This window comes from Anomaloglossus baeobatrachus, chromosome 1, assembly GCF_048569485.1.
Source record: "Anomaloglossus baeobatrachus isolate aAnoBae1 chromosome 1, aAnoBae1.hap1, whole genome shotgun sequence".
In the NCBI taxonomy this organism is placed as follows: domain Eukaryota; kingdom Metazoa; phylum Chordata; class Amphibia; order Anura; family Aromobatidae; genus Anomaloglossus; species Anomaloglossus baeobatrachus.
The window spans coordinates 301930419-301944752 of NC_134353.1; the positions used below are offsets into that span (position 1 = coordinate 301930419).

The 14334-nt window shown below is 45.7% G+C and overlaps 1 protein-coding gene across 1 annotated transcript in view; it reads right to left on the reverse strand.

The window, feature by feature from the left end:
• SMARCAD1 (SNF2 related chromatin remodeling ATPase with DExD box 1) overlaps positions 1-14334 on the reverse strand; it is a 194154-nt gene that overhangs the window by 141303 nt on the left and 38517 nt on the right. Inside the window, exons 4-5 of the mRNA XM_075351068.1 lie at positions 4786-4927; positions 734-800 (exon numbers count right to left, since the gene is read on the reverse strand). Coding sequence (XP_075207183.1) covers positions 734-800; positions 4786-4927 — 209 coding nt within the window. The remainder of the gene's footprint in view (positions 1-733; positions 801-4785; positions 4928-14334) is intronic.

Genomic DNA, 14334 nt, shown 5'->3' on the forward strand with positions numbered 1-14334 from the left:
ACAGAACTCTAGCCATACCAATCATAAGTGGGTGCTCTTCAGGAGTATCCGGTACAATACCCAATTCTTATTCCATACGCCCTTACTAAAATATCCAAAAGATTGTTCCAGTATTGTCCAAGCGTAGTATACTCCCAGAACATATGTATAAGGTGAGCAGCAGGTACATTACAGCGACATAATAATATTAATAAGTTAATATTGTAAATACTGAATTTCAACATACTGGTTAGGCCATCCACAACAGTCAGTGTTTCATGTGGCCCCTGGGGAAAATTAATTGCCAGTCCTGACGTAGAGATATGGTATGAAATGTCACACACTCTTGCACTTGTAGTAAGTAAACACCGTAGGTGCAAGAAGTGAGTTCTACGTGATCTGGGGAAGTCTAATAGCAATAACATCTAAAATTATTATTCCTAAATATAAAAACTGTTTTGTAATGCCTAGGTGCTGGTTAGATATTGGAGACACAGTAAAAGTTGTGATTATATACAGCAACAACCCCTTTCGAATAGATATATTAGAATATAAATATTTTAAATCAATAGGTCATGATAAGTCGGCTGTGCCTGCACCATAGCTCAGCTCCAATCCAAGTGAATAAGGCTAAAGTTCCAGAACAGCCAGACTTGTATGGCTCACCCATCCATGTTTAATTGCTGGAAATCCGCTTTACATTTCCTCATAAGGATAGCATAATATGATTTTTTTTTTATGTACTTAAACTTACTTTGATCTTCAACTTGTCCTGCACCAGCAGCAACTCCGTCCTCCAGTGTGTCAGCGGAATCAATAAGCTAAAAAGATGGAAAATTAATGTTTATAGTATGATCACTGAATTGCATACACTTAACATATTTTATCCCACAAAATGTAAACAAACAAATTTCAGCACCGTTATCAATGGAAACCTGTCGCCAGGTTTTTTTCCTTATAAGCTTCGGCCGGCACCAGTGAGCTCTTATATACTGCATTCTGGAATGCTGTATATGTGTCTAGGCCGATCAATATAATGTAAAACACACCTTTACTATACTTACCTAGGGGGCGGTCCAATCCAATGGCAGTTGCTGCTCTCGGTCTGGCGCCTCCTCCATATTGTGTGATCTCGGTCCTCCTGCCCAGCCTCATGTGCATGATGTGTCCTGCTCATTCACAGAAAATCCTCCGTTGCGCTCTTGCGCACTTTGATCAAAGTACTGCAGTACACATGCACAGGCGGTCTTTACATGCAACTGCACATTACAGCACTCTGCTCTGCCCTCAGCCGGGCAGATCAAAGTGCGCATGCGCAAGAGCGAAATGGAGGCTTCGGTGTGTGAAGGCACCAGATGGAGAGCAGTGATACCCATCGGACTGGACCACCCCTTAGGTGAGCAATATAAAGGTATTTTTTACATTATACAGAGCGGCCTGGACTCTCATATATAGTATTCTAGAATGCTGTATATAAGGGCTCACTGGTGATAGCCGCAGCTTATAAGGATAAAACCTGGTGACAGGTTACCTTTGACAGTTGTGAAAAATCTAGGGTATCTGCACACATCTTTTTCAGGTTGGGGAACCCATTGAGTTCTTCAAGAGGAAGGCGCTTCAGTAAATGCCAGTGGTGTTTTTTAGGGTTTCTTTTTTTAATGGCCTTTTACGGATGTGCTTTTTTTTTAACCAGTTCATTTTTTTTTTCACAAAGTATATTTCTGTGGGTACCTACACTTTAGTATAGTTTAGTGTTGTAGTTACTACTTTTCTTAGTTCTCTTACATCAGAATACCACACACTAAACCTACCAGGTTGCCAAACAATAATGTGATTTATGAAACAGAAGGAACAACAGGAGATTTCAGCTAGTAAAGCACCGCTGCAGAGATTGTTTTTTTTCAGGGCTGAAGTGGTGCTTTAAAACCAAGTCCCTGCTTGCGTTCTTATACTTACCCTCTGGCGCTTATTTGGTGTTGTGCTATCTTGTGACCATAACTTCTGACTGGCTGGAAGTCATAAGTTAGGTCACAAGTGCTCAATGCAGCTCTATGAGAGCCAGAACAAGGTGTATTGAGTTGTGACCTCTGGCGAGCTCCACTCTACAGCCACCGGCAGGTAAAGTGCCGGAGACCGTCTGAACAGACGCTGGAAACAGATTGAAGACTGTGGCAGGTGAGTAAGGGGCAGGGGACTTAAACTTAATGTACCACTCAAGTGCTGAAATTAAAAAAAAAACAAAAAAAAAAACTCTGGAGTGACGCTTTTAAAACTAAAGAACTGGTAATGAAGCTCTGAGATGTTACACCAGCTGTAATAAAGGATCTGTAAATTTTCAAGAATGCAATGTTTATACAAAAAACGAAAAAAAAACCAAAACATAAATCCAGAAAGTGTAAGGCCTTGTGCGCACTAGGCGTTTTTTACCGCGTTTTTGCGCTGAAAACGCAGTGACATTGCTTCCCCAGCGATGTCTATGAGTTTTCATTTTTGCTGTCTGCACACAGCGTTTTTTTTGTAGCTGCGTATTTGTGGTGACCACAAAAACGCAGCATGTCAATTATTTCTGCGTTTTTCACTGCGTTTTTCACTCATTGAGTTCAATGAGATGTTCAAAAAAGCAATGAAAAACGCATAAAACTGCCTTTCTATGACTAAAAACGCAGCTATAAACGCAAGGGGTGGGTACTAAAGTGACGTGTACAGGAAGAGGATTCCTTCTGTTGGTAAACACAGAAGCGTGAATCCTCCCGGTACTGTCACCGCTGCGTCCACCTCAAGTCCTGTGCATGTCAGCTCCCGTGCGGCGCCATGTCTTGGCGGGAGGTGGAGGCAGCAGCGAAAACAAGTGTGAACAGTAGAAAAAAAAAAATGTCATACTCGCGTGTCTGCAGGGTCCCGGTGCCATGTCCGCTCCCAGCTCCTCTCCCAGTACCGCCGCTCCGGCTGTTTGCAGTCTCCCCGGACCTGTGGTTGTGGTCACCACAGGTCCTGCAGGCACGTACGATGCCTGCAGGACCTGGCGATGGATCACCTGATGCAGTCACCTGTCGCATCAGCTGATCGTAATTCTCGCGGTGACGCCGGCTTTTTAGCGCCCGGCCGGCTTAACTTATCAGCTGATCCTGCCGTCAGGAGACTTCATCAGCTGATTACCGGCAGCTCCTGCAGCGATGGGACAGGATCAGACTCTCATCCGATCGCTCCAGGAGCTGCCGGTAATCAGCACAGATGTAACTCAGTATTTTTTTTTTTTTCTACTGATGCTTCATCTGATTGTATAAAAGCCGTTTATACAATCAGCTGATGTGTGATGTGATTCACATCCTAGAACCTGACACATCATCTGATCGCTTTGCCTTCCAGCAAACAGATCAGATGATATTGGATCCGGATTGGACGGCGCGGGACCCTTGACCCAGGATTACTGCGGAGGGGGGTTCTTTATTTCAATAAAGATGGAGTCACTAATTGTGTTTTATTTCTAATAAAAATATTTTTCTGTGTGTTGTGTTTTTTTTCTTTTTATCTTTACTAGAAATTCATGGTGGCCATGTCTAATATTGGCGTGACATCATGAATTTCGGGCTTAGGGCCAGCTGACAATATACAGCTAGCCCTAACCCCATTATTACCCAGCGAGCCACCCGACATCAGGGCAGCTGGTAGAGTTGGATACAGCGCCAGAAGATGGCGCTTCTATGAAAGTGCCATTTTCTGGGGTGGCTGCGGACTGCAATTCGCAGCGGGGGTGCCCAGAAAGTATGGGCACCCTGCACTGCGGATTCCAATCCACAGCTGCCTAGTTGTACCTGGCTGGACTCAAAAATTGGGCGAAGCCCACGTCATTTTTTTTTTAAAATTATTTCTTGAAATTCATGGAAAAAAGAAAAGGGGCTTCCCTATATTTTTGATTGCAAGACGGGTACAAATAGGCAGCTGAGGGTTGGGGGCAGCCCGTACCTGCTTGCTGTACCTGACTAGCATACAAAAATATAGCTAAGCTCATGTCATTTTTTTATTTTTTGGGCAAAAAACTCCTGCATACAGTCCTGGATGGAGGATGCTGAGCCTTGTAGTTCTGCAGCTGCTGTCTGCTCTCCTGCATACAATGAAGAACATATTGAAGAAGGAAATGACATCAGACCTTTTTTTTTTTTTCACCAACAATCTTTAATAGCATTGTTCACTGATTAAAAACGCAGTGAGCAAAAACGCAGCAAAAAACGCACCTAAACGCGGTAAAAACGCATGCGTTTTTGATGCGTTTTTTTGCCGCAGGTGCATTTTTTTAAGACAAAAACGCACATAAAAACGCAGCGTGAAAAAAACGCCTAGTGCGCATATACCCTAAAGATCAGGGTATATAATTACTTGCAGCAGAAATTTTTGCACCAAAATCGCATCTTGGCAGGAAAAATGTGTCATGGCGGTCGCCATGACAAAAAAAAAACAACCACAAAAAGAAGTGACAGAACAGTGTGCACACGAACTTACTCTTTAAAGACAAAAATAAAGAGAATTCATTAACCACGGGTGCCATTTTGAAGAATTTAACATAAGTCAAAAAATATCAACACTAAAAAAGAAAAAAAGTGAAAAAATTAGAACACAAATGATGAATCAGGGCCATGGTTATTCAAGAAACAGGCCTTATTTGCTCACGGTTGTTCTTTGTGGTTTTACAACTCAGCCCTATTCAATACAATGCAGATGAGCTCAGACCACACAACCTGTGAATAATTGTCTCACTTGTTTCTAGAAGAAAATAGCCACATTCTAATTATGCATGTGGATACACATTACTTGTAATGAGTCTTCCTTGGTCCTTGGAGGGAAGGTTTTTCCATCTTTGGCTTCACTCTTATGAGGTACACTGATTGCAGTAGTCTTCCCTGTATGGCATTCATCTTCAGCATCGTCATTAAGAGATTCAGAAAAACCATTCCTATAAAAAGAAAAGAAACTGCTGAAATACAGATACATCAGTTTCGAGAAATGAAAAAAGAAACGGTTTGAAATGTTTTTGTTTTTTTTGCAAAACTATTAGGCCATGTTCACACAATGCTTTTTTCTCTACAGGCAAAACCTGCTTTCTTGGCAGTTAAGAAGCTGCTTACAAAAAGCATGTTTTTTCATGTTTTCGGTACGTTTCTGCTGCAGATTGTGTCATTTGTCTACAGTATATGTTTAATGAGTTAATACAAGGGAAGCCTTGGTCGGAAAAAAATTTGGCTACTTCAGAGATTTTAGAATTAGTCAGAGCGAGCTCCAACAATTTTTCTTATAATAAAAAAAAAAAAAAAGCCATAGCATAGTCAGGAATTGGCATAATCAAATGTGGCCATCAAATTAATTTTATCACTTCTATCAGAAGAGAAAGCGATATGTAAATGGTTTGGGATCAACGTATAAAAGCCTTTATTTGAAATAATGGACAAATAATGAAAACGAAAAACATTTTAAAAAGCCTACTGGCGGCTGATACAAACCTGAGGCAAGCCTGTGATAAGACTATAACCTATCCTCATCTGACAAACAGGATATCCAGTAAAGGAATCAAATATACATACTTAGGTTATGTACGCACGCTGAGTTTTTGGCGAAGAGATACGCAACAATGGTGTATTTTTTCATGCGCTTTTTGTGAAATCAATGGCTGGAAGGGCTAAAAAACGCAGGGGAAAAAAATGCACCAATAATATACTCTAAATGCTGCAGATTTTCCTGTACTCAAAACTGCAAGGAAAAAATAAGCAATGTGTGCACAGCACTTCACAATACTCAGACTTTGCAGCATGAGGATAAACATGCAGATTTGGGCACAATGAACTGCACCAAATCTACATAAAAAAACAGCATGGGCGCACAGCCTTCAGGTATAATTACATGCGCCCACCTGGGAAGCTTTGCACCCCCAGTTGCTCATTTTTGATAGATGTGCTGCTGATTTTCTGTCCTTTTTATACACATACCTGTCTACATCTATCACTATTTAAAGGGAACCTGTCAGGTGTAATATACACCCAGAGAACCACGAGCAGTTCTGGGTGCATATTGCTAATCCCTGCCTAACCGTACCTGTATACACTAGCATAGATAAAGGGATCTTTAGAAAAAGTATTTCTAAAGATCCTTTATGATACGCTAATGAGGCCAGGGACTAGTTGCAAGGGTGTTAGTTCCTGGGCTCATTCCGCCCTCTTAGCATGGTAGCACGCCCACAGGGTTAAGCTAACATGCTATTCAATGCAGCATCCCCAGCAGTGACACACATACCCATATTATTCTATACTGTTACACGCCCGTGTTTTCACACGGACATGTGAACCCTCATGGCCCTGCACACACACACACACGGAGACGTCCGTTTTTTCTCCGGCACTATTGGTGTTAGACAGATCGCACACTGATGTGATCCGTGTGACATCAGTGTGACACGTACCGAAGAAAATAGGTGTCTCTGAAATGAAAAGATTTTCAATATTCACCTGTATCCAGCGCTGTTTTCTTCGGCTCTGCTGCCTCCTGCTTCTGACCGCCGCTCATTATTTTCATTGATTATTCACTGCACTGAGGAGCTGGAAGCCGGGATAGAAAAAGGCCCAATCTGATTGTGGTATTGTGGTGATGAACCACATAAAAAATGAAAGCGATAATCAAGTTCTAGGAACAAAAATAAATCTAAAGTTTCAAGTGATATATAGGGATGTTCTGTAGCTGTATTATAGTCACTCGGTGTGGCTGAATTAAGTGATCCAAGATTTACTACAATAACAGCATTTTAAAGAAAAGCTTTTTATTATTCTGCACATTCCAAACAAGGAGGTTAATATTAAACCCCTCAGTGCTAATTTGGTCTGCCTCTCGGTCTCGCTCTCTTGGCAAGAAGCGGCCTTATACAGTGTTTCCCTGAAAATAAGACCTCCCCAAAAACACCTAGCAGGTGTTTTCAGTAAGGCCTAATTATAAGACCTCTCCCAAAAATAAGCCCTAGTTGCAGTTCAATAATGAAGTGTCCACGCAGCTAAAAAAGTTAAAGAATGCTACAGGACACTTTATTATAGAAAGCTGACACCCCCCCAAAAGAAAGAAGAGAGCAGACCCCCACGATCATACTCCCCAGACGCTGACTGGGAGCAGTGGACCTGCGGCAGAATGGAGACCCACATACAGCACATCTCACACACATGAGCTCGCACACCCACACAATCACACATCAGGTCGCACACACACATGAGATGGCACACACTCACCCCATCCAGCGATATCGATTGCTTCTGGCCGGCATACAGTAAGGACCTGGGAAGCTGTGCTGTGCCAGGACCTTTGGGTGGAACGCATGGAGGACCCAGCAGTGGAACACATCATACAGACAAGAGAGTAGAAAGTCCCCTGCTGGCTGGAAGCAAGTGTATGAGAGTGAGTGCAGTAGGGCTGTGTGTGAATTGGGCTGTGTGTGAAGTGGGCTGTGTGTGTGTGAAGTGGGCTGTGTGTGTGTGAAGTGGGCTGTGTGTGTGTGAAGTGGGCTGTGTGTGTGTGAAGTGGGCTGTGTGTGTGTGAAGTGGGCTGTGTGTGTGTGAAGTGGGCTGTGTGTGTGAAGTGGGCTGTGTGTGTGAAGTGGGCTGTGTGTGTGAAGTGGGCTGTGTGTGTGAAGTGGGCTGTGTGTGTGAAGTGGGCTGTGTGTGTGAAGTGGGCTGTGTGTGTGAAGTGGGCTGTGTGTGTGAGTGGGCTGTGTGTGTGAGTGGGCTGTGTGTGTGAGTGGGCTGTGTGTGTGAGTGGGCTGGGCGAGTGAGTGGGCTGGGCGAGTGAGTGGGCTGGGCGAGTGAGTGGGCTGGGCGAGTGAGCGGGCTGGGCGAGTGAGCGGGCTGGGCGAGTGAGCGGGCTGGGCGAGTGAGCGGGCTGGGCGAGTGAGCGGGCTGGGCGAGTGAGCGGGCTGGGCGAGTGAGCGGGCTGGGCGAGTGAGCGGGCTGGGCGAGTGAGCGGGCTGGGCGAGTGAGCGGGCTGGGCGAGTGAGCGGGCTGGGCGAGTGAGCGGGCTGGGCGAGTGAGCGGGCTGGGCGAGTGAGCGGGCTGGGCGAGTGAGCGGGCTGGGCGAGCGAGCGAGTGGGCGGGCTGGGCGAGCGAGCGGGCGAGCGAGTGGGCGAGCGAGTGGGCGAGCGAGTGCGTGCATGCATACCAACCTAGCAGAGCTGTGCATGTAAGTAACTGTGCAGTAGAGCCATGTGAGTGTGCACCCACATAGCAGAGCTGTGCATGTAAGTGTAACTGTGCAGTAGAGCTATGTGTGAGTGAGTGCATGCATGTAGCAGAGCTGTGCATATAAGTGTGACTGTACATGTAGCAGAGCTGTGTATGTAAGTGTAACGGTGCATGTAGCAGAGGTGTGTGTGTGTGTGTGTGTGTGTGTGTGTGTGTGTGTGTGCGTGTGTGGTGGGTATGAATGAGTGTGTGTACGATCTGATGTGTGAGTGTTGCCAAAAGCAGGGGATGACGGCGTGCAGCATACTTGCTGGGAGTACCCGCCGAGGATAGCAGAAGGATCTGGGAACCACGCAGACGCCTGGGATCTGGTAAGTATGACAATCTTAAAAAGGGAGAGCTGCATTTATTTATTTTTTTGGGAGGGGGGTAAACGTTTTCCCAACCATGTATTCCCTGAGAATAATCCCTCACCAGAAAATAAGACCTAGCGCTTTTTTGGGGGCAAAAAAAAAAAAATATATATATAAGACAATGTCTTATTTTCGGGGAAATAGGGTAGTGTTGGAATTTGACAAATCAAATTGAGGTGAAAATTTGGTGAACCTGAATGCATCAAATTTCAAAAGATCCTCTCATCTGCAGTTCAGACCCATGTAAAAATCTGAAAAAAGTGCTCATAACATCCATTCAATATTTAGTACAGTCACACTGGCTTAAACATGTAGAATTAGCATTTAAAAGAAGGAAACCTGATCAGTAGTAATTAACTTGACACAAACTTCTGGCATAAGAGATTAAAGTCCGATAATGATTTGGCCTTTGGGGAAATTTCACCATAGGTATAAAGGTTATCTAAGGTGTACTCACCACTAAATTCTATTACCAATGCCAGTTCTAATAGGTACTTACAAGAGTGCTGGATTTCACTGCTGTAAATCCACCAAACCTCAAGAGAAGGCCATGTTCACATGCAGAAAAAATCTACAGCAAGATTAGCATGTCACAGGCAGCATTCACATTTTCAAGAAAAATCCATCACAGAAAAGGCATGCTGTGGATTATATTCTACTACTGCTGAGGAAAGGTCACTGCACTTTTGTTCAAGATTAGTGATGGGCAGACCCGCAGATACCGGGGATGGATTGGCGGGTTTAAAATAAAAAAATAAATTAAAAAACCCTGTTCGGGCCCGGAATCGATCCGGATATCTGGCTGGACACCATTCCCCATATAATTCTATGGGGACCTGAATCAGGCGCTTTAAAAAAATAGTGGTAGAAAGGGGTAGGGGAATTACAGCAAGCACGTTATACTTCCCAGTATCCGCACGGTTGTAACGCAGCTTCGGGGCCTCTCATTCTTCATACATATCCATCGCCCACCAGCAGTCCCGGCGTCTCTGATTGGCTTCAGTCAGACAGCGCCCAAACACTGTGTGACAGCGTGTCTGACTGCAACCAATCACAGATGCTGTGTGTCTATATTGGTGAAAAAAAGAAATAAAAAAATTGGCGTAAGGTCCCCCCATATTATGATACCCAGTACAGATAAAGCATACGGCTAGAGGCTGCAGCCCCCAGCCATGTGTTTATCTTGACTGTGTATCAAAATAGATAAAACCGCATGCAGCTTTTTTTCTTTAAAATATTTTAAATAATTGGATGTGGTCCACCCCCCCAATTTTGATACCCAGCTGGGGGCTGGTATTCTCAGGCTGGGGTGAAAAAGGGTGTTTTTTTGTATTCTATTTTAAATAAAGGATTTTTTGGGGTTTGTGATTCATTTAAAATAAATAAATAAAAAAAAAAAAGAGCGACCCCGGAAGTAGTATAAGTGGGCCGAAAGCAGTGTTACAGCCACATCAAAACTGGTAAATATAATGTGCCTGCTTTCCCCTTTTTTTTCTGTTTCTTTATTTATTTAATTTTTATTACCCAAGTTGCCAGATCCAGATTTATATCCGGAGTTCCCTGACAACTCCGGGTCCGGGGTCAGAGCTCGGGTACTTTTGAACTCGCAGATCCATACTTTTATAGTCCGGGTCTGCCCATCACTATTCAAGATCAATTATAATCTCTGGGATAAACAAAAACTGCCAAGTTAGCTTGCTCCATTGTTCCTACATGAATCCAAGATAGAGGCTTTCTCAAAACATTCACTGTATTCAGTAGACAATCTACCTGTGTACAATGATCAGGTTGAACATTGAACCATATCACTTTACTCATGTATTGCATCAGCAAAATGCACAAAATGTATGTAATCAGCTTAAACCATGAAAACAACATTTAGTGTATAGGCGAACAAACAAGTTACCTTTTACAAATAAACTGCATTAAAAAACCCAATCAACTAAAAAATGCATGCAATATATTTAGAGATTTCTTTTTTCATATGGGTCAACAGCAGACGTACGCAAACAATTGGCTATCTGATATTAAATGTGGTATCAGCCTAGCTACATTCAGTTTTTATCATGGTTCAGTTAAGATTAAAAGAAGTGTCCCAGTAATATAAGACAAAACATTAATCCCTCCCAAAATTGGGATGCTGTGCTAAATGGAAAAGCAGAGGTCTCCTTTCTGATCATAAGAGCCACATCAAGCTCTGAAGGAAAGTCATGCGCCACATCCAGCTTCTGCCCTCCTCACAGTAGTGACACCTAGGAACCCCATTACTAGTACACTGACAGCCAAAGCTTTTCCACAGAAATCACACCAAGGCAGAATACCAAGATCCTGGGGTTCAGATGTGACCCCATTCAGACCCGCTCCTTTATGTGATGCTATTCGCAAAAGTCTGCATCTGGAGACCCGCTCTTCATAGCTGTTTGGTAGACCCGGTGCTAACGCACCAAGCTGGAAGATAGCCGTGAGCCACACATTATGGCCCGCAACCACATGTGGCTGCCGTGCCACACGATGGGGACACCTGATGTAATGACACAAATTGCAATGATTTGGAACTCTCATGACCATATTTTAGTCACAATTAAACACAGAATGCATATCAGAAGGTGAAAGTTACACATAATTTGTTTCAATTTAAATGGAAAGAAGGGAATTTTGTTACTTACCGTAAATTCCTTTTCTTCTAGCTCCTATTGGGAGACCCAGACGATTGGGTGTATAGCACTGCCTCCGGAGGCCACACAAAGCAATTACACTAAAAAGTGTAAGGCCCCTCCCCTTCTGGCTATACACCTCCAGTGGGATCACTGGCTCACCAGTTTTAGTGCAAAAGCAAGAAGGAGGAAAGCCAATAACTGGTTTAAACAAATTCACTCCGAAGTAACGTCGGAGAACTGAAAACCATTCAACATGAACAACATGTGTACCCGAAAAACAACCAAAAATCCCGAAGGACAACAGGGCGGGTGCTGGGTCTCCCAATAGGAGCTAGAAGAAAAGGAATTTACGGTAAGTAACAAAATTCCCTTCTTCTTCGGCGCTCCATTGGGAGACCCAGACGATTGGGACGTCCAAAAGCTGTCCCTGGGTGGGTAAAGAAATACCTCATGTTAGAGCTGCAAAGACAGCCCTCCCCTACGGGGAGGCAACTGCCGCCTGCAGGACTCTTCTACCTAGGCTGGCGTCCGCCGAAGCATAGGTATGCACCTGATAATGTTTGGTGAAAGTGTGCAGACTCGACCAGGTAGCTGCCTGGCACACCTGTTGAGCCGTAGCCTGGTGTCGTAATGCCCAGGACGCACCCACGGCTCTGGTAGAATGGGCCTTCAGCCCTGATGGAACCGGAAGCCCAGCAGAACGGTAGGCTTCAAGAATTGGTTCTTTGATCCATCGAGCCAGGGTGGCTTTGGAAGCCTGCGACCCTTTGCGCTTACCAGCGACAAGGACAAAGAGTGCATCCGAGCGGCGCAGGGGCGCCGTGCGGGAAATGTAGATTCTGAGTGCTCTCACCAGATCCAACAAATGTAAATCCTTTTCATACCGGTGAACCGGATGAGGACAAAAAGGAAGGTAAGGAGATATCCTGATTAATATGAAACGAGGATACTACCTTAGGGAGAAACTCCTGAATGGGGCGCAGCACTACCTTGTCCTGGTGGACCACCAGGAAGGGAGCCTTGGATGACAGCGCTGCTAGCTCAGACACTCTCCGAAGAGACGTGATCGCTACCAGAAAGGCCACTTTCCGTGATAGTCGAGAGAGTGAAACATCCGTCAGAGACTCGAAAGGCGGCTTCTGGAGAGCAACTAGTACCCTGTTCAGATCCCATGGATCCAACGGCCGCTCGTACGGGGGGACGATATGAGAAACCCCCTGCAGGAACGTGCGTACCTGCGGACGTCGTGCTAGACGCTTCTGAAAAAACACTAATAGCGCCGAGACTTGCCCTTTAAGGGAGACGAGCGACAAGCCCTTTTCCAACCCAGATTGCAGGAAGGAAAGAAAAGTAGGCAATGCCAATGGCCAGAGGGACACTCCTTGTACAGAGCACCAGTAAAAGAAAATCTTCCACTTCCGTGGTAGATCTTAGCAGACGTGGGCTTCATAGCCTGTCTCATGGTGGCAACGACCCCTTGGGATAATCCTGAGGACACTAGGATCTAGGACGCAATGGCCACACAGTAGGTTCAGGGCCGTAGAATTCAGATGGAAAAAACGGCCCTTGGGACAGTAAGTCTGGCCGGTCTGGTAGTGCCCACGGTTGACCGATCGTGAGATGCCTGTCGCCAGAGCTCTTTGATCGTCATGAAAACCGGGACCTTGCTGTTGTGCCGATTCGTGAAACCCGTCCGGGTGCAGAGACCATTCTCCTGCGTCCACGCCCTGGTGACTGAGGAAGTCTGCTTCCCAGTTTTCTACGCCCGGGATGTGAACTGCGGATATGGTGTATGCTCTGTCTTCCACCCCTAGCAGAATCCGGCGGACTTCCTGGGAGGCTCGCCGACTGCGTAGTCCGCCTTGGTGGTTGATGTATGCCACCGCTGTGGATTGTCCGACTGAATTCGGATCTGTTTGCCTTCCAGCCACTGCAGGAAGTCTTGCAGGGCAATATACACTGCCCAGAGCTCCAGACAATTGATCTGAAGAGTGGACTCCTCTGAAGAGAGTCCTTGATCGTCTGAGAAAGGGGGACGTTCCTGTGTAGGGACATCGACTTCCCCTCCCATTAGCGAAGAATGTTCTATTGAAGTGGACGCAGATGAAACTGCGTGAAAGGGACTGCCTCTGGATGAGGTGTCTCCTTGAAGGAGAGACTGCACCCCCGTCTGTAGTGACCGCTGTTTGTCCAGTGGAAGCTTCACCATCGCTGAGAGAGTGTGAAACCCCAAGCTAAGATATGCCAGCGATTGGGTTTAACTTTGAAAAGTTGAGGACCCACCCGAAACTCTGGGAAGTCTCCAGCGCCATGTTCAGGCTGTGTTGGCATGCCTCTTAAAAGAGTGCCTTGACAAGTAGATGGTCTAAGTAAGGGATCACAGGGTGACCCTGAGAGTGCGGGAGTGGTCCCACTGCTGCCATGAACTTGGTGAAAACCCGTGGGGCTGTCGCCAGACCGAAGGGTAGGGCTACGAACCGAAGATGCTCGTCTTCAATAACGAATCGTAGCAAACGCCGGTGCTCTGGAGCAATCGGCACGTGGAGATAAGCATCCTGATGTCTATTGATGCTAGGAAATCTCCTTGAGACATTGAGGCAATGACGAAGCGGAGGGATTCCATCCGGAACCGCCTGGTTTTCACGTGCTTGTTGAGCAGTTTAAGGTCCAGAACGGAACGGAAGGAGTCGTCCTATTTTGTCACCCCGACCAGATCGGAGTAAAGAGTGTCTCTCGTTCCTGAGGAGGAACCGGGATTACGACTCCTACTGCCTGCAGAAGAGCCTCGGCTCGGCCGGTGAGGAAGTTTTTGCGACAAACTGTCTCTCACCCACTGGCCATTGACCTGTGGCAGTTAAATGTCGCTAAAGCGGGGGAGTCTGCCACCGACCGCGGACGCGGAGAGAGAGGGCTGAAAGTCATGAGGAAACCGCCTTGGTAGCGGTTCCTCCGGCTGCCTTCTCCGGGCGTGATTGAGTCCGCCAGGAACCTGCGCCCCTCTGAGCCTTTTGAGTCCTGTTGGACGAGGGCAATTGGGACGTGCCCGAGCCTGGGAAGGACCGAAACCTCGACTGTCCCTTCTCC